This window comes from Strix aluco, chromosome 9 (assembly GCF_031877795.1).
Source record: "Strix aluco isolate bStrAlu1 chromosome 9, bStrAlu1.hap1, whole genome shotgun sequence".
NCBI classification, from domain to species: domain Eukaryota; kingdom Metazoa; phylum Chordata; class Aves; order Strigiformes; family Strigidae; genus Strix; species Strix aluco.
In genome coordinates this window covers 15,577,052-15,603,149 of record NC_133939.1, presented here as the reverse complement: position 1 = coordinate 15,603,149, position 26,098 = coordinate 15,577,052, and the positions used below count along the sequence as shown (strand labels likewise).

General features: G+C 39.4%; 1 protein-coding gene across 4 annotated transcripts in view; it reads left to right on the top strand.

The window, feature by feature from the left end:
* Positions 1–5,494, top strand: part of PLOD2 (procollagen-lysine,2-oxoglutarate 5-dioxygenase 2) — a 58,410-nt gene extending 52,916 nt beyond the window's left edge. For all 4 annotated transcript variants that reach the window (XM_074833845.1, XM_074833844.1, XM_074833846.1 and 1 more), the window contains 3 exons: positions 345–491; positions 717–842; positions 4,302–5,494. In XM_074833845.1, the coding sequence (XP_074689946.1) occupies positions 345–491; positions 717–842; positions 4,302–4,457 (429 nt within the window). In that variant the 3' untranslated portion in view covers positions 4,458–5,494. The remainder of the gene's footprint in view (positions 1–344; positions 492–716; positions 843–4,301) is intronic.
* Positions 5,495–26,098: the final 20,604 nt, after the last annotated feature.

The window sequence follows — 26,098 nt, the reverse complement described above, 5'->3', positions numbered from 1 at the left end:
GTCAAGTTGAGGCTTGTACTTTCTTGATCTGATATAACTTCATTTGCATCTACATCTCAATAAATAAAACCATTACCCCAGGAAGCCCTTATTTATAGGCAACACATCCAAATATTGACTCACTTAAAAAAAAAAAAATTCAAATTTTTGCTTCTTGATAGCTCAGCATTTTTTTTTCCCACAGCAGTTACGCCTAAAGTTACTGTATAGCAAGCTCACATATGCCCACTAAAGCATTGCTTTGTTGCAGTTTTGTGATTCTGCAGATTTCAAATAAATATTTGTAGAAGAGCCGGAAGCATTCCATGTCCATATTTCAAGGCTCTTTATGGTGTTTTCATTAGGACAGCCGTATTTCTGGAGGTTATGAAAATGTCCCAACTGATGATATTCATATGAAGCAAATCGGACTGGATAATGAATGGCTGCATTTCATAAGAGAGTTCATTGCACCAGTAACGCTAAAAGTGTTTGCTGGCTATTATACCAAGGTATGGGTTTAAAACTTTTGCAAATAATTACTGAATGGCATGACTGATTCTAAGTATTTTATCGAACGTACCCTATTTGGTTTTGTTGGCGAGTTTATACATGATGTACCAGTAGTTATAGATGAATGTTGTTGAATTGTTAACTCGGCTTTAAACAAAGAAACCGCCAAGAACCCTATGTCTGACTTGGAAGTTCACATGTTGAAGTCTGTGTATTTTTTTCAGGGGTATGCTTTATTGAATTTTGTTGTAAAATATAGCCCTGACAGACAACGGTCGCTCAGACCTCATCATGACTCCTCTACATTCACAATCAACATTGCTCTCAACAAAGTAGGAGAGGACTTTCAAGTAAGTTGACAACTTATTGACTTAAATGTTGTCCTTTGAGTGTCTAATGTCATTTCCAAACTAGAGCCCAAATAGATATATTTAAAGACCATGCTGAAAAGGAAAAGACATGTGTCACAAATTGCAATATAGTATTCCTTGGTGTCTTTTCACAAGTACTAAATTTGCTCTATTGCAGGATGCAGAACTGTTGATGCAGTCAGACTGAATTGGTCAAAATAGTTTCAGATGGGAGATGGGGTTTAAAGAAAAGCTTTGGAGATGTTAGCAATTTATTTTTTAACATTTCTGAAATGCTTCATTTCTGTACAGTGAAAACCAATTTTTCAAAATACTTTAGTCCCAAGTTGACTCAAATGGCTTCTTTTCATTACAAGTTTTTTAATGATTCTATTTTAGATCAGCCACGGAAGGAAAACTTTCAACTGTTGTTCCTGGTTTGTTTTTTTCTGAGATAACTTATTTCTACTCTGATACTGCTTTGAATAAAACAGTCCACGGAGTATGGAGATAGGCAGGGCAGTGGCAGTAATATCCAGCTTTGACTAGCAGGGAGACTTAGCCTGTCAATAAATCTCTATTATTCAGTCCTACTTAACACCCATAAATGTGTTTGTCAAATATTACTTTAGAAAACACACCTTCATTTTGAAAGCAATAACCAGTTTCATTTATTTAAGATTTGTTTAAATGTTATCCTGGATAGGGATACAGTCCTGGAACAAGGCCTGTGAACATGTTTTGCTTCTCTCTGGTATCACCTACAGTAAAGTTATTGAAAATCTGTTTGTCAGAGTTGCTGCTTGAATGGCTTGTTACCAGGGAATGCTAAAGCAAAGCAAGGGGAAATTTTTGATTGCAAGGGCTACGATCTTATGGCCATCCCATGTTGTGGGATGACTCCTATGACTGGAGTGTTGGCATGGAAAGATACAGGCTCTTCAGGAAGGATGGACAGGGTAGACGAGGAGAGGTGTTGCTCTCTATGTCAATGACCATCTGGAATGCATGGAGCTCTGCCGGGAGATGGATGAGGAGCCAACCGAGAGTTTATGGGTCAGGATTAAAGGGAAGGCAGGGACAGGAGACGTTATAGCAGGGGTCTGCTACAGGCCACCTGACCAGGAAAACCGAGCAGATGAGGCCCTCTATAGACAGATAGCAGCATCACATTCACAAGGGTCAACACAGCAGGGCACAAGCAATCCAGAAGGTTCTTGGAGTGTGTTGATGATAACTTCCTTCTCCAAGTGACAGAGGAGCCAACAAGGAGAGGTGCTATGCTGGACCTTGTTCTCGCCAACAAGGAGGGGCTGGTGGGGAGTGTGAAGCTCAAGGGCAGCCTTGGCTGCGGTGACCATGAAAGGGTGGTGTTCAAGATCCTTAGGGCAGTGAGGAGGGCACACAGCAAACTTGCTACCCTGAACTTGAAGAGAGCAGACTTTGGCCTCTTCAGGGATCTGCTTGGCAGAGTAGCATGGGATAAAGTCCTGGAGGAAAGAGGGGTCCAGGAAAGCTGGTCAATGTTCAAGGATGACCTTCTCCAAGCTCAGGAGCGATGCATCCTGATAAAGAAGAAGTCAGGTAAGACTGCCAGCAGGACTGCATGGATGAACAAAGAGCTCCTGGACAAGTTCAAGCTCAAAAAGGAAGCCTAGAGAGGGTGGAAGCAAGGACAGATAGTCTGGGAGGAATACAGAGAAACTGTCTGAACAACTGGGGATCAGGTTAGGACAGCCAAAGCCCTGATAGAATTAAATCTGGCCAGGGATGTCAAGGGCAACAAGAAATGCTTCTATAGGTATGTTGATAATAAAAGGAAGACTAGGGACAATGCGGGCCCTCTCTGGAAGGATACAGAAGACTTGGTTACCTGGGATATGGAGAAGGCTGAGGTACTCAACAACTTTTTTGCTTCAGTGGAAAGTGCTCCAGCCACACTGCCGAAGATGCAGAAGGCAAAGGCAGAGACTGGGAGAATGAAGAACCGCCCACTGTAGAAGATCAGGTTTGAGACCATCTAGAAACCTGAAGATGCACAAGTCCATGGGACCTGATGAGATGCATCCATGGGTCCTGAGGGAACTGGCAGATGTAGTGGCTAAGCCACTATCATTCATATTTGAGAAGTTGTGGCAGTCTGGTGAATGTCCTGCTGACTGGAAAAGAGGAAACATAACCCCAATTTTTAAAAAGTGAAAAAAAGAAGACCCAGGGAACTACAAGCTAGTCAGTCTCACCTCTGTGCCTGGCAAGATCATGGAGCAGATCCTCCTTAAACTATTCTAGTGCATGTGGAAAATAAGGAGATGATTGGTGACAACCAATATGGCTTCACTAAGGGCAGATTGTGACTGACAAATTTGGTGGCCTTCTACGATGAGGTTACAGCATTGATGGATAAGGGAAGAGCAGCTGATGTCATCTACCTGGACCTGTGCAAAGCATTTGACACTGTCCCACATGACATCCTTCTCTCTAAATTTGAGAAACATGGATTTGATGGATGGACCACTCGGTGGATAAGGGATTGGCTGGGTGTTTGTACTCAGAGTTGCAGTCAATGGCTCAATGTGATGAATGAGTTGGTGTTGGGACTGGCGCTGATTAACATCTTTGGTGACATGGACAGTGGGATCGAGTGCACCCTCAGCAAGTTTTCCAGTGACACCAAGCTGTGTGGTGTGGTCAAGACGCTGGAGGGAAGGAATGTCATCCAGAGGGACCTGGACAGGCTGGAGAGGTGGGCCCATGTGAACCTTATGAAGTTCAACAAGGCCACATGCAAGGTCCTGCACATGGGTCAGGGCAATCCCAAGCACAAATACAGGCTGGGTGATGAGTAGTTTGAGAGCAGCCCTGCAGAGAAGGACTTGGGGGTAGTAGTGGATGGAAAACTGACTATGAGCCAGCAACATGCACTCGCAGCCCAGAAAGCCAACCGTGTCCTGGGCTGCATCAAGAGAAGTGTGACTCTCTATCAGGGAGTGTAGTGATAGGTCAAGGGGTAACAGTTTTAAACTGAAAGAGGGTAGATACCAATTAAATATAAGGAAGAAATTCTTTACTGTGAAGGTGGTGAGACACTAGAACAGGTTGCCCAGGGAAGTTGTGGCTGCCCCCTCCCTGGCAGTGTTCAAGGCCAGGTTGGACGGGGCTTTGAGCAACCTGATCTAGTGGAAGGTGTCCTTGCCCATGGCAGGGAGGCTGGAACTACATGATCTTTAAGGTCCCTTCAAACTCAAACCGTTCTATATAAAATACATGTCTGTTATGTATTGCTCTGAAGATGGTGTTTAAACAATCTTGTTAGTAGGAATAGTAAAAAAAAAAAATAATTATTGTCAACAGCCTATTATTAATTGCAAAATATTTTAAGTTGTGGATAAATAAAAGAACTTTCTCTACTAAAACACAAGGTAAATGTTTGGGTTTTTGTTTTGTTTGTTTTTACTACAGGGAGGTGGATGTAAATTTCTTAGGTACAACTGCTCCATTGAGTCTCCCAGGAAAGGATGGAGTTTCATGCACCCAGGAAGACTTACTCATTTACACGAAGGACTTCCTATCTTGAATGGCACAAGATACATTGCAGTATCATTTATTGATCCTTAAATTTTTTTCCCCTCTTCAACAGCAGTATTTGATTCTTTATGTAAACATTTATTTATAGATTTCTTCTGGAAGATGGTGATAAAAGAAACTTTAAGTTACTGTTCCTAGACAGCAAAGTTACTTTGGGCTAAAAGAATGAAAAAAAAGAAAATGTTCTAAAATGGTTGAAGATTTCTCAATATCTGCTCTGAGCCTTGAGTCACAAAGTAAACATGTCCTGCTTGTTTTTCCATTCTGCTGTCTTAAAAGAGTAGGTAAGGAGGGAAAATGGAAAAACATTTTATAATAAATCCATGTCTTGGTTGAAAAAAACCCAAACAACCCTAAAAATTATCTGAAAAATTTATTGTGGTTTTCATTCAGTGAAGTGACACAGCTAATGTTTTTGTGGTGTGTGTATAGTTGGTACCAACCAATTAAAAACCAGAGTGTGAAATCAAAATCAAGTGACTCTTGTATATAGTTGTTGGGATAAGCAATAATTCTATATGCTGGTATATACTGAAGGGAAAACATCTCAGTAGCCTGTTTTCTTAAGTTTCAATACCAAAACGTACACCTTTAGAAGAAAAAAATAATTGTGCAGTTGGACAAGAATTAAATAATTTAACTAAGAAAAAATGGTTTATCATTTGTTTTGGGAACTCATCCTGTTGAAAAATTACTTTTATTCACCAAGTGACCTTCATTAAAAATGAGTTATTTTTCTAAATGTGTAACTGCACCCAATTGATACTGGAAATTTGATGTTTATTTTCAGAATGCTGATAAATTTTAATAATAGGATGTTTTATAAAGATAATTTTCTACTCTTAAAATTACTTGAATTTTGTATCAGGAAAATGAAATGGTGGCAGTCTCTCTTTTAAAGCTAAGGGTCTTAACTTGCCGTTTATTTTAAAGCAATTGTTTTAAAATATTCTTACTGTATCTACTGTTTGTAATTTAAAGAAACTTGAAGGTATCTCCGTCTACCATGCCAAAATGCACAACGTGTTGGAAAAACTTGTGAAAAATAAAAGGTAATTTTAAATTAATGTAACAGCTTTTACTTGACTGTATTAGATAGTTTCTTTGCATTTTGCCATTTTTCTTACAGAAATTATATTTACTGGTGAATATTTTTAAGGGACGGGTAGATACATTTACATTGGAGGTTTCTAAGTGTCAGTTCTTGGCTTATTTACTCTTTTGTAATTTCTATTCTTGTAACTTCTATTTCTATTGAAATTATTTCTTATATGAGTTGGTGCTTGTGTACCAAACCTTGTGTTACACTTTCAGAACAACCCCAGCAGGATGGATGTTTCTTGCTTTCTGTACCAACTTCCTTTTTTTTATATAGAAGCTTTTTGATGATCTAAACAGTAGTTCACTTTTTACCTGCTAATATTTGAGGAAGCTGTATATCACATTTCCTGAACAAGGAGCTTTATTTGGAGTTCAAAGGATTGGGAGAGGAGTTCAAAGGAGCATGTCTGTTTATTTCCCTGTTCTCCTGTGTGGTGGGTTGACCCTGGCTGGATACCAGGTGCCCACCAGACCTGCTTTATCACTTCCCCTCCTCAGCTGGACAGGGGAGAGAAAATATAATGCAAGGCTTGTGGGTCAAGATAAGGATAGTTTAATAAAGCAAGCAAAGGAAAACAGAAGATATTATTCTTTACTTCCTGTCAGCAGGTGCTGTCCAGCCACTTCCCAGGAAGCAGGGCTTCAGTACATGCAGCAGTTGCTCAGGAAGACAAATGTAAATAACAAATGCTTCTTTCTTTCTCTTAGCTTTTATTGCTGAGCAGGTGTCATATGGTATGGAATATCCCTTTGGTCAGTTTGGGTCAGCTGTCCTGGCTCCATCCCTTCCCAAAATCCTGTTCACCCCCAGCCTACTGGTAGAGGCAGAAATGTTGGAGAGACAGCCTTGATGCTGTGTGAGTGCTGCTCAGCAGTAGCCGAAACACTGGTATGTTATCAGCACCTGTCTAGCTACCAGTACAAAGCACAGCACTATTGTCATGGTTTGAACTCGACTGGTAGCCAATCGCTATGCAGCCAGTCGCTTACTTCCCCCCCCTCCCTGGTGAAATAGGGGAGGGACAAAAAAAGGGAGAATTTGTAGGTTGAATAAAAAAAAAAGTTTAGTGATAGTAACAAAACAGTAACAATAGGAAGTCCAAATGGGCAATACACAATGCAGTTGCTTACCACCCATCAACTGGTACGCAGCCCATGCCCAGCAGCAATCCCCACAGCACAAAAAATCCCACTGACTGGAAGTGGAAATGAGAGAGCACCCACCTCCTTTGTATACTGAGCATAACATCACATGATATAGAATACTCCAGTGATCAATCTGGGCCTGGTCCTCCAGCTGTGCTCCCTCCCAGCCCAAGGAAAGTTAACTCTATCCTGGATGAAACCAGGACAACTGAAGGCTGCTATGGGGAAAAACTAACCGTCTCAACCAGACTTAAATTAATGCTGAAGCAAATACATGAAAATGTGGTAACCAATACTGTACTAAAATGGGCTGCCTTGAAAAGAAATGGCTTTTCATAGGAAGCTCTTTGCTTTCTTTTAATTTCTCTTTACACTGTTGACTTTTCTCCATTTCAGGCTAATATTTGGAGATTGATATCCCTTGACTTTCTTTCCAGACATGAAACACCCATGTCTTAGAGAAAGAGACACTCACTATAGCCTGTGCTTAGGCAGACTTTACAGATAAGAAAATCTTCAGGTCTTCAGAATGAAAGCCACCTTTGTTAATCACCTTTTTCTGAGCATTTGCCTGTGGTCTCTTAGGCTAACTCAGAACAGAATAATATTTTTACCACTGGATCAGTTACAGACAGTTTACTGTTATGAGGAGCTTTCTTGGAAAAAAACACAAAAATACAATCCTATAACATACAGGGGGAGTTCTTCAGCAGAATTTTTTTTCCATAACTTGCATTTTAATTATGTATTTTGTAATTCTCAGTCATACTTGATTTTATGTGTGTTTTTTCTCGCAACATATATATGAGGGCTTTACTTTTAAATTTCTGTTTGCAACTAATAATTCACTCTGTCACATAGTGACTTGTAATGCTATGTTTACTGTGCTGCACATCTGTTGGAAGGGAAAAATGTGTTTACCATGCTATTGTTACTAAGATTCTCTCTTGTTTTTTCTCTATTTTTTTTTTTAATGAAGTATTTGTAAAGGCTAACAACTGCCTTTCAGGTCGATGGCAACATATATGAAAGTGTCTTCATTAACTTCTTAATAATTGACAGATACCAGAAAAAAGTCTGTTCTTAACAGTTCACCTGAATTAGTTCTGAAAGCTTTGCTGTACTGTTAGTATGTGAGTACCTGAGCTCACACAAACTAAAGAGAATTGTCACTATTAGGAAATCAATTTTAGTTTTCATTACTTTTAAAAACACTTGACTCTTGTGTCTCCTAACAAAGTTTGTTTTGGGGCACAGAGGATATATGCATCAGGAGGAAAGCAACAAACTTAATTCCAGCAGTGTATGAGAAACCTCGGGAGTACAGGGACATAAAGGTGCACTGCAGCAGTTGAGACATTTGTAAAGTATTTGATTTGTTCTGCTTTCATCTAGCTTTATTTTTCACTGTTAAGTACTTGAAGAGACTGTTGTGTGGGTAAGAGGTGGGAGAGCAGTGTATGGACAAGAGATTTCTCAATATTTTTAACCAAAAGGAGACTGAGCATAGCTTGGTTTTACTTCATATTCATGAACTATTCCAACTCTACTCCTAAAAAATGTTCAGAGCATTTGGTAGTATTTTACACATTTAATTTTCTCTAAAATTGTTGTGCAACAAGTAATTCCAATACGTATTTGTCACTTCATTTTTTTTGCAAAGGACTGCTGTTTCACTCTTACTGTGAGCTGATAGGAGTAAGACTATGACAAGCCCAAATAGAAGATAGATTTTTAGTGAGGCAATAATAATGAAATCTAATTGCTTGTACCTTTTTTCTTTTGTAATGGCTCTTCCCCCACATCCTCTGTATTCATGGAATAAATGTTAATTCAATGCAGGGCTTCCACATCAGCTTCTCTTTTGCAGTGTGTAAGAAATAAGGAGACAAAGACATTTAAAGAGATGGAAATTCTAGAAAGGATCCTTATAATTCCTTCTTCTCATGTGCATGTACTAGTTTTGCTTTTGTTTTTCTGCTTGAAAGAATTTGTTCAGATTTTTCTTTTCAGCTACTGCAATGAGCTTTTTAAAGAATATATGCATTTTTGTTTCCTTTGATTTATTTCTGATACAGTCCTCAGTGGATTCAGTTCTGAAAGAAGTAAGTATTTTTTGAATCTTCACTTCCTTGAATCCTCACTTTCTGGCATGGCAGAGTAGATCACTTTGCTATTTTTGTGAGAGAAAAGGAAGACAATACCTGTCTCGGCAGCCCCCTGTGACTGAGGTGTCAGATATTTTTCATTACAGGATTTTTTTAATTCCATAGCAGCGCCGTAATTAGAGGGCAGAGCCTTTATAATATGTATTTGTAGAATTGATATTGGCAGTTCTTGGAGCTGAGATTTGCACTAGTAGAGTTAACTGTAGAGTTGCAGGAATAACTAATTAATTTATGACTGCCAGGAGGTCCCAATTGTTCTGTTTCTTCCCTGTAGCTGCTGCCAAGAAAGATGGTCTCTGACAGGAAGTTAGTTTCCAGCCAACACTAAAACTGAAATGCAAATTGATGGTTCAGGATTTTGTTGTACCCAAGTGGAGGAAGTATTGCTTCAAATGGCTTTCCAGCATGGTTTCCCAAATACTTTCTCTATCTTAATATAAAAGGTTATTCTGGATCTAATGAAGCAGATAGTCTTGCTCAGCGATAGTGAAGAACCTTGGTTTTATATACAAATGAAACTGTAAACACAACTGGAAAAGATGCTTCTATCTTCAGTGAAATATTTTATTTGCTAGTTGTATTTTTTTCCTCTCTGTAATTGTCTTCCCATTTGACATATCTTTTAAGATCTGTATAAGTGCATCCCACTTATGGGATGACTACTGTCAGTGCATTTTGGGGCTGGGGGGAGGGTGAAATGAGAAAGGTATGGGTCAAAGCTCAGGAGAGTTCAAAATTCACCCCACGGAATTGCTTCCTTCTGCAGTTATTGGCACAGAGCTGTGCAGTGTGTTCCTACGGCACCTTGATCCTAAACTAAAAGGAGGGGATCTGAGAAGCAGTTGATACTGTGGTGTGATGCTAAGGCTGCTAAATGTAGAGAGATGATCCTAATTTTCTTTTCTTTTGCGAACTTATTGCTTTTGGAGTTAGTTTTCTGCATTGAGCCTCACTTCAGAAAAGTTGTTTTGGCTGTGTTTAAAGCCATGCCCCCCAGGATTATTTTGCACAGAAATCAAATGTAAGATAAGATGTCTGATAAAAGCATATTCATCTTAAGATATTTAATAGAGTGAGGCAACAGTTCAAAAGTAGGATTTAAGTCAGCATGGTTACAGCCTTTATTGGCATCAGTGCAACTGCAACTTCAGAAGTAGCAAAGCTGAGAGCCTGGCCAGCGTGGAGGATATTTGCCATGTTGCAGGCAGCTCTTTGGGGTGAAGCCGTACTGCCTAGGTAGTTGAGAAACTGTTTTCTTGAGAAAGCTCACTTATGTTTTGGGTCTAGAATATTGTTTCCCTTGCACTTGCCTGCTCTACTTATTGCTGGTTTACAGCTGTTGAATGTCTCAGAGTGTCTGAAGTTGGCAAGGGAGATGCATAGTCACATAGTAACAGATTTATTCAGGAGCTAGTCTTTTGGCTTGAAACCAGAATTCTTCTATTTCCAAGAATTTTGCTTAGTTGTGAAAGGAGTTGCTCAACTACTAATGGCTTTGCGCCATTTTGTTTCTGCACTCTCTTGGGAGCGGGGAGCAGAGAGAGGAGAAAGGTAGCAGAGTAAATTTAGTATAAGTTACTTATTACAGTGTCTGTAGTACAGATGGGGCATGAAAACACTGCATTTTCACAACTTAAGTTGGAATGGCAGTTAATGTGAGCAATGCTTTAAGCCCATGGGATGGTTTACAATACTTAATACCTTAAGACATCAGGACCTACCTTTCAAAGTGGGCTTCACTAACACTTCAGGCTTTAAGCTTGCTTGGACTTGGGTTGCTAATGTCTCACAATGTATAGTCATCCACTGATGGTGTGTGAAAAGGAGGTTTGCAACCTTACTGTTTTCTACTTTGTTTTTAGAGTAGTAATTTTCAGTTTTAAATTAAAGCATATTCTTCCAAGCATATAAAGTAAATTATCTTCTTCATGTAATATAGCAGCAGAACTAGCAGAATAACTGCTCAGGTCTTTGTTCCTTAGAGTAACTTGGTGACTGATAACTGTTACTCTTCTCCAAGGGGAAGGTATGTTCAAACTGCTGTTGTTAATATTTGAATGATAGGTCCTGTGGCAGCAGTGAGGGTGGAGAGATGGAGTTGGTGAGTGTACCTGAGAAAGCAAGCTGTATGCTGCTCCAGTCCCTGGATGCATTCAGTACACAGGTTTTTTGCTGCTATAGTTGGTCCAGCTTAGTTGCCCCCAGGGTATGTATAAAGAGCTTGGACAAAACAGATCGTGCTTTGTAAGGATGAACTCCTGGTATTTTAGCTCCTGAATTCTAGCAAGTCTCTGAGCTTACAGAAGATGAGGATTTTTCAGGGTTTAACTTGTTTTTTCTCCAAAGACTTCTAACTTGGACATGGTGGTAACTGAAAGCATTTCTGTAAGAAGTGGTGTCCCTTAATGAGTTTCAAGTCCCAAAAGCACAAGGCCATTGCAGCTTTTTAAAGGAAGGTTCTCCAGCATGAAGTTGTTGTGGATGAAAGTATCTCATGTGGTTATGATTTAATATCAATTTAAGATTTATTAATGGTGTGAGGTGGATCAAAAGGTTGAATTTTAGCAACATTCAATGACTGACCAATTTAAAGATAAACAAGGTGACTTGGTAGAGTATATTATGATTAAAATAACTTAATTACAGATTCAAGAATGACAAGATTCACACTAACATACTACAAGGTATTCTAAATCAAAAGTATATCTGTATAGACACAAAACATACACACAAACAGCACAGAAATACATGGATATCCAGTGTAATATATAGACATCCACCCTTGTGAAGGCAAATGTGCATATTCAAGCACATAGATAGGTAAAGAGGTGGATGGAAGAGGCTAGCCTATGGTTAAAATTTCCTTCTTGACTTTGGAGCAAATACAATGCATCAGTATTTCTTAATGAGTGATAATTGAGATTCAAGAAGTAGTCCGACTTCACTCTGGCCTTCTGTTGGCTTTGTGGGCAGACAGTCTTCAAAATTCAAGAAGTCAGAGCCTGGGAGGTGTCCCAGATCAGGGGAGGTGCTGGTCACAGTCTGCTGTGATCCTGGATCTTGCAGGGTCTTGCTTAGAATCGTGATTTATAGGGTCAAGAGATAATTGATTTTTGTCAGGTACTTTTCCATTTCAGCCCCACTCAGATGATGGAATATTCTGGTACTTTCTAACAGAATAGGCCCAGAACTTGCTAGATCTTGGAGTTCTGGTATCACCCCCTTTGGGCCTCAAGCCAAGTACAAATGTATAGGCTGTCAGGAGGTGATTGATTGTTCCTATTGTTCTTTAAGTGGTAGGAGAGGGAGGCACAAACCAGGTGGGCTGAGGGATAGCTTAACACTCTGGTCTACTGCCTTTCCCAGGCCATTTGAGTTGTCATGTGGTCTGCTCCCAAGCAATACCGGAGGTAGGAGTCAGGAGTGTTAAGGGAGTGCCTTTATGCTCTGGTTCCCTACCTTTCCCTATTCATCTTGTGTTGGCACATGACCCAGGGCTGGAAAATTGCATGAAGTACCAAGCAGCCCAAGGACTGGGGAGGGGTTGCATGACCACAAAAGTAAACATAATGCATGAGAAGTTGAGGCAGAAAGTATTAAGTATAAGCTACTAAAAGCTAGTTTTTATTTTTGCAAGTAATGGATGAATGTAAGAGGTGAATGGGTGCACAATGCAGCAATGAACTTCTGGCACAGCCAAATTTAGAGACTTGTCATCTCTGAATCACTTTTACAAACTGTGCTTCACCAGGGAGTGATTTCAAGCGTTTGGTCATTCTTTAAAACACGTACCATGTAAAGTAGGACAGGTCCTGATATATAAAATAGTGTTTTGTCTTAAAATTTCCGGATCCAACTGTCTTAGACTTGTCTTTGCTGTGATATCATGAATTGTAGAGTGGAGATCTTGATAGCATTACTTGTAAAAAGATGAAATTCTCAGTTCTTGTACTTTAATCATAGGCATTAATCTGCATGAGAACATTTTGGCCATGTGAGGTATGAACTTTTTGTTCTCTTAGACTCCTTGTCTGTGCCCCCATCACTCAAGCATATGTACACAGGTCTCTTTCCATCCAGACTGTGCCCCCTTTGTGTCTCATGTGTCTGCCAGATGTCAGCTTTTCAGCAGGGACAAAAAAACCCCACAACCTGGGTGGCCAATGGCTTTTGCATAAATGCAGGCTGGAGCAAAAAAGACAGAGACAAGGGATCTTTATTTTAAAGTGTTCTTGAAGTGTAAATTTTAAACTGCTGCTTCTGTGGTAATGAAAGATGCCTTAGGATCAGAACTAGGGAGCTATTATATATCAAAAGTATAGCCGAGATATGCTCAGTAGAAAAGCACAGAAGATGTTTCCCGATTAAACTTTTTTTCCTGTAGTTTACACAGCCAGTGGGATGAAATGGATACAGAGGGACACTGGCGAGTGCAGTTTCTCAGATCCCACAGGCGAGCCTTTCATCCCGACTTGCAGCATCGCTGGTGGCTGTTAGAGCAGGTCACCGCTGCAGTGTGTCACTGTTGCAATGTGTATTTGGTGAGATCAGCCTATGCATGTGTGTGTATGAATACAAACCCATGCTTCATCTTTTCTATAGCCTGACTGTGTCTTGCCCTTGTTCTACAAAGAGGATTTTTTTTCATTGTGCTGCTCAGACTTGAAAAAAGTGTTTCCCTTATTCTGAAAATTATGGCACACAGAAGAGTACACAGGCGAGGCTTGATTTTTATTTTTTTTTAAATATCACTGACACAAAGGGAATATGAACTTTTAATGAGTTAATTGATCCATATTAGTTGTTCAAATGGCAAAAGTAGGAAAATGAGATGTTCTTTAGCTGAACAGAGGTATGGGAAATACTGTGCATTCTTTTGTCATTAGGTAGACATAATCTACCTGAAGTTGGATAACACAGATGTGAAAGGCTGAATGGAGATACCAGTATGTTTCCAAAATATCTGAGCAGGTGTTCTTGGAAAGTTGTTTGAGCAAATAAATGGATCTGTTCTTGGCAAGTTGTTCCTATTCTTATTTACTTTTAGTCTGAAGGGAACAAAAGCACATTATAAAGCTATAGCAGCATTCAAATGCTGGGAATCAGAAGCTCATTAAAAATAAAAATAAATTGAGATTATATTGCAGAGGAAGGGAAAACTTTGCAGCCATTAAGACAACAAAAATACTCCCTACATGGAGTATTTTATGACCAGAACCCTGAGGAGGCACTTGAAGAATGTTGTCAAAATACCACAGCCTGAAGAACTATTTTAATTTTTATACACATCTAACTTTCTTTAAAAATAATACTAAAAAAAAAATAAATGGGAAGAGCTCCTAGTTGCAGACTTTCTTACTGAAGGGTCTTTTCATGTACAATGAACAATGAGAGATATCATTAAAGAAAATGTATTCAAAAATAAGGCCAAGCTTCTAACCTAGTCATTGTTCCTTAGCTGGGGAGCCCCCAGCATGCAATACTGCATGTAGCTCTAATGCCTACCAGGTCTCATGCCTGGCATTAAAACTCTATGGCAGGTAAGTTATTCAAAGTTAACAGGGAAAAAGATAGACAAGTATAGAGACAGGTGGTGTTTTGACAGATTTCGTGGAGGAATTGAAAGTGACTGCATTTGTGAATGCAGCTTGCTGATATAAGTATTAATTTCAGCTAGAACAGGTGTGTGTGTATGGCTTCAAAGTGACCTTTGCTTGCAAGTACCTAGGAGCTGATAACAAGTTTGCAAAAATATTTACACTTAAAGTGCTAATTTATCTACTTCCTGCAAAGCAGCTGATGGTATTTTATATTGAGACCACTGGGGCCAAGGGTTGAGAGGATGTATGTTCACCATTCTGTTCTCTTAGTTTTCCTGGACAAGCTCCACATTTGGGATAAATAAGTTGTTGAATGAAAGACTTATCTCAGAGGATGCTACTATCTCACCTGACTCTTGCAGTTTGGAATTCAAAACACCTTCCTTGTGTACGGGGCTGACTGCAGGTTTTCTTGTCTTAATATTTTAGAAATCCAGCCAGAGCTCTCTGTTTCTGACGCATTTCTTGTGAAGGAGCAGGCTGGCAATTGTAGAGTAGCACTAGGGCTTGACGGACATCCAAGCAGAGGCACTGAGACAGAGCAAAGCCGCTGGAAGAGAGAAGGCTGATAGCGTACTTCATGTGGTTTTTCCATGGCATTGATCTAGGGTGTTTTACTATGCCCTTTTTTTGGTTTTGGTCGTGTGGGTTTTTTTTTTTTTTGTGGGGGGGGTTTTGTTTGTTTTTAACATGGAGAATGAAGAAAGCCAATATAGTTCTTGAGCAATGTAAATCACTAGAACTATAGAAATGTGTTAACACAAATGAGTGAACACCTTTTTCTTTCTTTTAGGGAAATAGATAAAATACATAATTGGAATGTTCAAATATAAAGTAATTCCTGTTGACAAAGTGTAGAAGGTCTGTAATAAGTAAAATTTATTCTTTTTGCTGAAAATGCTCTTACAGAATTATTTTATTTCTTTAGATAATGGAGTTAAATGTGTAGAAGATAAAACTGCAGCTCTTTGATAATGCAAAAGGAATTGGTCTCACAAGGCTTTAAAATATTTCCTTATTTCACAAAGAAACTTTAGAGAAGGATACCCTTGTGTTTATTATAAGTAATTAATATATAAATACCGCTACTGTATAGTTACGTTTATTTTATAAATGTAGGTTGCTTTTTCTTTCCCATATGTTAAAATACTGTTTCTGCTCTTTTTTTTCCATGTGTTTATCTTCAAGCTGAAGATTTTGTGCTGTATACTGTATTGTAGTGCTACTTCTTTACTTCAAAGACAAGCCAAGGAAGCTCTTTCAGACTGAATGTCTTCCACAGAATATTTGCTCATGATAAAAACTTTATAGCATGCTTTACTAGTTTTCAATATTTTCTCTTTTAGATAATTAAGAAGAGATAAGAGTGTTTATTGCTAATCATAAGAATGTTTTCCTTTCACCAATGAAGCTTGCAGATCCAAAAAAAAAAAAAACCAACCTACTGAAGAAAACTGGTTTGGGATTCAGTTTTGCTTTTCACAAAGAAAGAAATAAAAGCTTTTTCTTTCTTTTATAATGGAGCCAAGTGATTGTATGTGAAGTAAAGTTATAAATCTTCATGCATAGGAAATGAGTCTAGAAAAAGTGCAAGGCAGTGGAATTGAGTAAGCTAGCGACAGCATTGCATATCAAGGTCTACCGTTCATGAGAAAAATAACATTAAATGTGGTGCCTCTTTTCAATCCAGCTGCCAAGCTATAATGGACAGTAAAATATATTGATCATGTCAGAAGTTAGCAAATCTTCTGCTGTCTTTTATTTTTTGCTCTAAGGGGCCGATCCTCCAACAAATATCTCTGCTGTCATTTGTCACGTTTGGTCAGCTGAAACACTGAGGATTATTCATAAGACAACTAATAGGAACTCTGAGATACCTTCGCACCCCCAACTTAAGTTTACTCTTTGTTTCCTTGTCATCAACTTTTAGGTAACCTTGAATCATTATTTTTTGACTTTACTGTGCTGCCTTCTGTGTGTGTTGCTTGGTGGAATGTCTCCTGGTACAAGCAGAGTACTGAGACATGGCATTTCTCCATACTTCATGCCAACTTCTTTCTTTCTTTCTTTCTTGAATCCAGTATTTTCCTAAATGCCTGTGGTCCACTGGTAAAGTGATTACAGAGATGCCTGCAGTCCTTCCTTATGACTTTATTAAACATTTCACTTCTCCTCTCAGATTCCTGGAAATTGGTGGTAGATACAGAGCTTCTTTCTGCGTTTCCACCTGGCTTTAGTTCAGAATGTTGGTAGCCCTCTGTAAGCAATGAACCTTGATAAAGAGAATATTCATCCTTTTCAGCTAGCTTCCCAACCTCCTAAGTCTTGAATTATGGATGTTTTTCTTTGTAACAAAGTGTTGTGGGAAAGGAGAAAACACTCCAACAACACAGCCAATACCATTGGCAATATAAATGCTACTTAAATGTGAAGCATGGTTTCTTCATGGCATGCTTCTCCAGGCTCCAGTTCCTCTCTTTGCCTTCACCCCTCCTTCAGTTGAGAAATAAATGTATTCAAATGCCAAAAAACCTGTTTCCTTTCCTTTTTAGAACAGCAATGTGTTCAGGACTGTGTAAAGACTTGCATAGATAGTGGACTAACGACTTTGCACAGTGTCAATCTTGTACTTATTTATTGCTCAGGAAATTATTTGAAGACGCTTTAGAACTCTGAACTGAACTGCTGCCCTCTGCAAGTTGGAGTGCATTATGCTTTGGTTAAATGATAACACATGAAACTCAAAGAAAGCCCTCTGCAATATTTAATGGTGCTTTCTGTTTTCATTTTCTTTAGAAGTTGGGACAGAAGGCCATTAAAAAATTAAAATTCACTAAATAAAAACCAAGAATAATAACAGCAAGGAAAAGATTTATAATTTAGGAGTGAGTTTTGGGTGGTCCTACAATAACCTTCTGTCTGCTAAGCTTCTGGTCATTTATTCTGCTATCTTGGGTATGTATTGAGTAAATATACCACAACAACATAATTTGTTTGGTGGTTACTTAAGGATACCTGCAAGAATAATCTTAAAGACTGTTAAATAGAAAGGAAGTAACAGTAATTTTAAAACAATTAAAATAGCATTATGTATGAACAATACAATAGATCTGGTTTGGGCCCATGCCTGCAAATTGGTGAATTTCTGCACATCTGACTTAAGCTTCTTCTTGGAAATGACCTTCCTCAATTTAATTTCATGATATGTCTGTTCTATAAACTCTCTTCTGTAATTTGGTGGGGAGGTCAAGTATTTAACCTAGTTAATAAAAGTATGAGCAAATAGAGACAGTGGAAAGAAAAAATGCTTTGCCTTATATATATACTTTTCCCCTGGTGATTAGAAGTTGAAGATGAAATAGTGCCTTTATACTCTGTCTGCCATCCTGTGGCTAAAATCGAATTTTACAGATGCTTATTAAAGACAGGATGGGGTCTGGATAATAGAAATTAGGATAGACATAATAGCTGCAAAAATTCTTAAATATAATACTTCAGATACAGTTTCAGAATTCAAGTCTAGTAATACGTTCATGTTTGGGCAGTACATGTGTACCTAAAAACCCATGAAAAATACTTGCATACCCACATTTTCAGGTAGTAGTTGCAATTTATAACCTGAGAGAGAATGAAGTAATGTCTGGTAATACAGCAGTACTTGTATAGCCTTTCATCTAAATGGGTCAAAGTATTTTGTAAGTAGGTAGGAAAATTGAGGTAATGCAATGCCATGGGAGCATCTCTTCCCTCCCCTTGTCTTCTCTGCAGGGAGCCCTCCATCTCCCTATGCTACACACCATCTCTCCTGCACCTGGCACTTATGCACTTGCATTCTAATGAAATGTTATTTCTGATTCTTATGATGTGGTTTGAATAATAATATGTAGGGGCAGTGTCAATACATGCTGGAGCAAATATCTTGTTTATAGTTTTCCTAGATGTTAGTTGGGTGTGCTGTTTTAGTATGGTGCATGTGGTAAGTATGAAGTACCTGGAGAGGTGGGACCCCTTTTCCAAGCCTTTCTGCTAATTATTTGGGTGTGAGAAAAAAACAGTTACCTCCCAGAATGAAAAGTAAATTTTCCTCTTGTTTCTTTGAAATCACTTACTATTCCAAAGATAAGAAGCCTAATTTTATTTTTGGGGGATTTTTTTTTATTTTGATATCTCCACTCCTTACCAAAGTACTGTCAAATATTTCAAGTGACCACTGACATACATGTTTCATTGTACCTTGCCAAAGTGAGGTCAGAAAAAGAATACAGAACTTAAAACTATACTAAAAAAATATTCGCACAGGACCATTTCTTGAACTCTTTTAACAACAAGAGGAGGATGTTTAGAGTCACTTTTATCAGCTCTAATTCGATGGGTTTGCCTACTCATTTTAGTCAAGTAGGAAAAAATTAAATGGAAACTGTACTTCAGTGAATATATTAACTGGTTATGTGTTTGCAGACTGCAGAGGAAAAGACAAAATGGAAAAATTATTTACATTTTACACCTTAAAACTGTAAAATGCTTGGGCTATTAACTTCTATAAATATTCATTGTTGTTAATAATTCTATTTCCCTTAAGTGCTCTGAACTGGATCTTGAGCTTCTGACTGATAGCACAAAGATTTCACTTTCTATCTCAAACTCTCTGTTGGCAAAGTTCAATTGTTTCAATGTAATTTTGTTGTCAAAGGAAGTCATTATCAGGAGAAGAGGCAATTTCTGAGTGAGTAAAGCCAGTTTGGATTGGCGTTTGAATTTACGGGTGTGACAGATCAGAGAATACAACTGCAGAATTGTTTTCTTATTAGAGATTATTAACTCCCTCTTCTATGTGAGATGAAAAGTTATAGTTTTGAACCACCTGGAGCCTTTTCATGCTGCAAGATTTCCTTACGAGATGTGGTGAGTGGAAATAGCATTTTTAAAATACTGACTGGAAAGTAACAAAATTCCTAAACTAGTCTTAAAGAATAATCCAGCAGAAAATCCTTATCTTTTGTGGTTACTTGAGGTTCTCCTCCTTCTAAAGGCACTAAAAACCAAAGGACCATAAAGGGTTAAAAACCTTCTTTCTTATAGGAATGGAAAATGTAGCAAGTATCTGTTTAATTACCCAGGGACTTCTGTGGTTGCTTGTTCTGAGTCAGGTTAAAGCAGACTTCTGGGTCGAAGAGGAATAGCTTTCTTTAAAAAGAAAACAGGTTGCTGGAAATATCAAGGTACACTGAGTCACTCTTGTGCCACGTGTCAGCACTGTTTCACAGGTACCACGGCGCTGGTCTTCTCCAGTGTTCCGCTGGATGCCCTGGTTATCCTACAGCACTCCAACCACAGCTGGGCTGTCAGCTGGGTAAATCATGCTGTGTTTATCTTAAGAGGTCATTCTTGGCCAGGAATGAATACAGATCTGACAATCCAGATAGTTTTGAAAGTACGAAGCAGTTCTGGAGACACCAGGGTTTCGTCACATTGGTGGAAAGTTTAGAGATGCAGAGCGGGCTCGGTGCATGCGCAGGGCTGCCGGGCAGTCGCTGGGAGACCCGTCTGTTTTCATGGCTCTGTTTTCCTTCGACAGCCGTCCCCGCTGCGGGAGTGAAGGAGAAGGCACGGATGCAAGGGACGGGACTGCTATGCTGCTGCCAGAGGATCTACTTCCTCTATCACCCGTTCAGTTTTGTTGGACTCAAGTGATACGGCTGGGAAGCAACAACAAAAATGTCTTGTTGCCATTTTTAGTCCCGACTGACACTTACAGCATCAGGCACAGACGATGTTCCTCAGCTCTGAGTGAATGAAGCTTCTAAATCAAGAGCTGTACAACTGCTAATAAAGCAGCTGATTACTCATTGGATCTCACCTCCTTGTAAATTCTTCACATCTCTGGTCAGGTTTTACTTCCTAGATATATGGAAAGTATATACCCATCAAGGAAGGTACCATTACAGACAAATAAATGTCTGGGTGTGGTATATTTTATTTGAATTGTCATTTGGATGAAGGCACTTTCAGAAATGGCTTTTTAACTGGAAGACTGTGCTAGAGCTGAAGTGATTCAGAGGAAGAATAAAGCCTGTGAAACTTGCTTTGAGCAGGGCTAGCAGGAGGCAGTAATTTGTCCCTTGCTCCATTATATAATTTGACAGTATCTTAAAAGCATTTTCAGCTGCAGAACCAGCTCTTTTAAAAGCAGTTTGTATGGACAACAGATTTTCCTGTGCCCTGAGTTTTTGTGAGGGGTGTTGGCTCCTGTATTTGCAATCTGTGAGGAAGAAGCTGAGCTTGAAGGCATGTGCCAAAGCTTATCCCGGAGGGCACAGACTGTGAGCCCTGCTGGGCAGCGGGCTCTGCCCGCCCTGGTGGGAGCCTCAACCTCCTGCAGAGAGGCACTGGGAGCTGGGAAACGGAAATGGAGTGATGGGTGCTCTTGGCAACAGGCACCTCTCTCTCTTTTATAAGACATAACAAACCTGTGTTTTACAGCCCCTCACAGAACAGAGTAAATTTGTGCTGCATCTCTGTCCATCTCTTGATATTTAGAAGTCTGCCCTGAAGGGGTGCATAAAAACTGGCCGGGGAATAAGGAGTAATGAAGTTAAAGCTGCTGCAGGAGAGTGAAAAGTAGGTCTTTTTTTTTTTTCTTTTTTAACAGAAACAAGCCCCAGCAAAATTACCTTCTCAGGAAATGCACAGATTTGCTTTAAAAATTTCCCTGCTTCAACATATTTTCTTTGCCAGCCGATCTCTGGAATTAATTTAAATTCATTGTGTCAGCAGTCACTGTAGCCTAAGCATTAATGTAGAAGTTTCCAGTGACTTTCATTAATTTGACTCCTTGCATTATCTTGATGTTTAATCAACAGATCGATTGTGGCAAGAAAGATTTCAGAAATTTTACTTTGCCAGCATGTGGTAATTTCTGATATAAACTTGGTGATTGTTAAGGAAAAATGGTGACTCTTACAGGCTTTATTGGACAGATGTATATGAATGTTGATTATGCTATTTATTGTGTAGATCTCAACTGACTGCATGCTAATAAGCTGCATTTTCCTTAGCTACTCTGGAGTTGCTTTTCTAGCAGTTTCTTCTTTCCTCATTCCCTAGCCACGTATGTACTTTCTCTTCTAACCTTTTATTTTACACAGATGCTCTGTTGATGGTCTTTGAATGCAGGCAGGGAAAAGCCCCTTGTCATCATTTTTTTTTTTTTTTTTTTTCCCCTTTGGCAGTGAAGCATTTGGCCACGTCTCCATGTTCTCTTCCTACTAGTATTGTTTCCAGATGTTTTCTTGGTGCTTCTTTCTTGTTTGCATTTGGATTGTCACTTGATCATTAGCACTCTGTTTTCAAGAGGGATGCCTATGACTTGGTAGCAACTAGACATGAACCCAAGCCACAACTGTCTGACCTCAGCTTCCTCAGTTTGAGGTTATGTTTGGATTTGAGATGTTGGTTTGGCCTACAGCAATAGTCAAACCCAGCCACAAAGTTCATTTCTGAAATCAGAGATGGATTTTTACCAATGATCCAAGACAACAAAACTTACTGCTTCATGTTGACTATGTGTAGAGTCAAAATCTATTGCTAAAGATTTAATCCCCTTTTTTGTTTCAAACAATGCTATGGGCAACTTCCATCTTCAGTGAAATTAAATGACCCAGAAATTGGAGCTTGATGTGATTTTGTTCCAGAGTGCCATAAATATCATCTCAGGAAGGAGGACAGTCTTACTTTGTAGGCTGGGAGACCATCTCTCCCTGAGGTTTGCAGTGACCCTGGCACAGACCTGAGCTGTGCTGCTCTGATAAGAGGAATTGAAGCTCAGTTTCTGCCTGCAGCTGCCTCAAACACTTTTTCCTTCCTTTAGCACTGTGCAGGTCCTGGAGGAGTCTCAGGGGAGTCAACCTTGCTAGAGTGACAGCTGTGACAGCACTATGAATAATTCCCTAGGGGCTTTCATGCAGGAAGAATTATTAATTACGAATTTAAATAACAAAACAGCCCTACTACCCTGTGTTCCTCATGGCTCTCACCACTCATGCAACATGCACAAGAAAAGAAGTATGTTCTTTTCTTACATAGCCCAGGTACTCCCATCCTATCTCCTGGATGTTGCTTCAGGCATGAAGAGACCAATTATTAGCTTCTCAGTCTTTAATTGCTGTCTGTGTTTCACAAGTCATTGTTTTAGGAGCATTTCCTACCTCCTACTGGTGGGGAATTTGCCTCTTCTTCCCCTTCCTAAGGATGGGATAACTAACTGAAGACCAGCGAAACTGTGTGCCATCCCCAAATCAACTCAGCCATAGTTCAGAATTCAAATGGATCCCAAATTCAGTCTGTTACAGGAATAGGGATCTACAGTCCCCAAGTGACAAAAACATGGGGAGTGTCACACGAGTGACAAACATTTAACTGTGTTATAAAGAGGCTGTTGCAGAAAAACCCACCCTAGCCTAGGCAAGGGAGAAGCCTTCATCAGATTGGAAGTGAAAATGGTTTATGCCTTTATGCCAGTGGTTTAACACCCCATTGTTGGTCACCTGTACTCTCAGGAGGCAAAGGATGAAGAAAAAAAAAAAAAAAAAATCACTCTGCCATTTAAACCTGCTGAAAAAAATTGAAGACTAGTTTTTTGTTCCAGCAAACTTTATGTATTGCCTCTCTTCCCTCAGCTGGAAGAAATTCAGCATAAATACCATATTGTAAGCTGTGGCTAATTTGGCAAGATGCAGATGTTTATTCCTATGGCTGATCTGGAGCAGACTTGTACCAAAAGTAGTGCAGAAATGATAAAATCTGGAGAACAGTGTTACATTTACATGATTCTTCTCATCTGTGCTTACTCCCTCTCAGCTGGAAAGGAGGGGACCATACCCAGATTTCTCTCCATATGATGAAGGTGTGAAGAGATACAACAGTTCTCCCTTTCTTCGGCCCACAGGAGGGCAACATCGAGCTGCAGTTGAAACTAACAGGCTTTGTCAAAGCAGGTGTACAGTTTACTAATTTAAGAATTAATGAATTGAAACAAATTAGCTAACTTAGAGAAATTATAGATTATGGTTATTTAGTGGTGTGTTGGTCTGAATCCACTCTGACTTTGTTTGGTTGTATTTGTGGTTAATCTGTAATTGTCCTAAACTTTTTTTAACAATTGTGGCCAACATGAATGTGTTGTGAAGAATAAGGCAAAGTTGTTTGTTAGATGGTAGCTCTGTTTTTTTCTTCATGTTTCTCTTCTCAAACTGTATTGCATAGTTAAATGTTGTGTTGAGGAAAATGGACTATGAGGATTCTGATTTTGAATTGTGGAGTTATCTAAGAGTACATGCATGTTAAGGACTATGTTAAAAGGATCACAGGCTGAGAGTTGCATGATACTGACGGTTTGAAGTTCAGTTATTTGGGCAACATATCAGCTGTAGCGTTTAATGCAAGGTGGTTTTCAGTAGTCATGGTAGTACAGCAAATGTAGCTGCACAAAGGGTTCCTGTTTTGCAATAACCTGTAGTCTCCCTAAATCCTGATCACAGTCTGGAGCTAGATGCTTTGGGAGGCTGAGAAGACTGATTCCAGAGGAGCTGAGAAATGAGGTAGATATGCCAGATCTGAAGAGGCTGAGAAGTCAGATCAGTGCTTGGCACTCATGCTTTCTGAGACTGTGGACATGCAATGTTTTCAGGTTGCAGTCAGTTACTAGAATAAGGCATTTCTTCCTCTGTACAGGTGGTGGAACATGCTACAAATAGTAACCGGGAGCAGAGGCATGTCAGGGCAGGAATGGGAGCAGGTGTTTGGTACCTTTGCCTGTGGTACTGTCCAGGGGTGAGTAGACTCAGATCTGGACCATGGCAGAACAGTCCAAGAAGCATGTGCAGCACTCTACCTACCTGAAGCTCTGGGCTAACCAAGTAGAATGAGAGCACTGACCATCATGCTGATACATGAAAGGGTGTGGAGACCTTCAGGAGGACAAGATGGTCAGGCTGCTCCAAGCACACAACCTGTGAGCTGTGGCCTCAGGCTGGATGAAGAGGGCAGGACTGAGGTGTTTTGCTTTTTTTGTTATAGGCATATAGAGACCTCTTTATCATTATTGCCACAAACCTTTTATGTAGATGAAATTGGGAAAAGTAGTAAAGAATAAATGGCTAAAGATTTTATAAGATGCCTAAGGAAGTGCAGTACGCAGGGTCTTACTCTACAGTCTGGTACCCATTTCTGCTGGAAGATGCTGAACCCCATGTGATGCCTGAGCTGGTGGTGAGAGATAAGGACAGGAGAAGGGCCAGTGGCTGCAACAGGGACAGCACAGATCTCTCTTCAGACCTCAACTCCGCTGTATCCCTTTGGCTGCAAAACTGTTTTTGCCAGGGGAATTACCAGGGTGCCTGAACTTTCAGGCCCTTTTCTGCAAGGGAGGGTGGAGACTCAGGTGGAGGTTGTGGTCTGTCAGGCACTAATAAAATTATTTAGGAGAAGTCGTGTCTTTTGTTAGACTAACTGATCCGCAGTCAGAGTGAGGGAGCCCATGCCCCATGGATGTTAATGGTATGGTTAAGAGATCTTCATTTAGGCGCTCTGCTGTCTCATAGTGTCAGCATGTTGCCAATTCAGACAAAATTTATAATTTGGAAGCTTTTTTTTCCCCCTTAGCCATGTAAGCTAAAAGCATTTTTGAAAGTGAAAACCAGCAGTCTGTAACAAGGTAGTGGATTTTGTGCCAAGTTCCACGGTTCTGTAAGTGGATAATATTTGAAGTTCCTTTTTAATGTTCCAAGCAGGAAAGAATGAGCTAGGCCTCCTCCCCACCCCCCTTTTTTCCTTTTTTATTTTTTCCCTAGGGACTAGGGAGTATATTGGCATATACTAAAACAGCTTTGACAGGACATTATAGATGATGGATTGGTGTGTAAAGGATACCTTCTAGTATTTTATTAGAAAAATAATTGTTTGGATGTGTATCACTTGTAGTTTAGCCAGAGGCACATATATAGTTTCATATAGCCAGTAAGATTAACTCTGTAGATTGACATTTTGGGAAACTAGCAATCTTGCGAAGACTCAAAAAAAACCTCAAGTAGAAGAACAGGCCTGTGTCCATTTTTGTCTTTATCAGCAAATACCCTTTTGGGGTCCTTGGGAGCCAGATTTGCATTTAAAAACCATTCCAAAGCATTATACTTTAATGAAGGAAAAAAAAAAAAGTCAGTCTAGAAATGATTTGCTTTTCAAACTTACTCTGTTGGCCTTGTGTTGTTGAACTCTAACAACAGTTTTGTTTGTCTGTGCTGTCCTGGCCTTGCCAGTAAGAAGTGTAGGTCTTCAGATGCATTTACTCAACTCATTATCAACAAAAGTACAGATACTAAGAGATTAATCAGAATGGTCTTTTTCAAGGTGAGTAATAAAAACCCTTAGTGCTTTTATGTAAGTTCAATTATGCTAATAAAATAACTTAAAAGAAAAAAACAAACAAGCCCAGCTGATTAGCAGAGAAAGTTTGTTGAAAGTAACTCTAGTTTCTACATGTGCATTTGACTTATTTTTGATGGCTTATGTGGAAGGGTTTCAGGGGGTTTGTCCCACTCATATTTTACCTCTTCCTACTACTTCATCAAAATCCAATAGGAGCAAGATGGTTCATGCATCT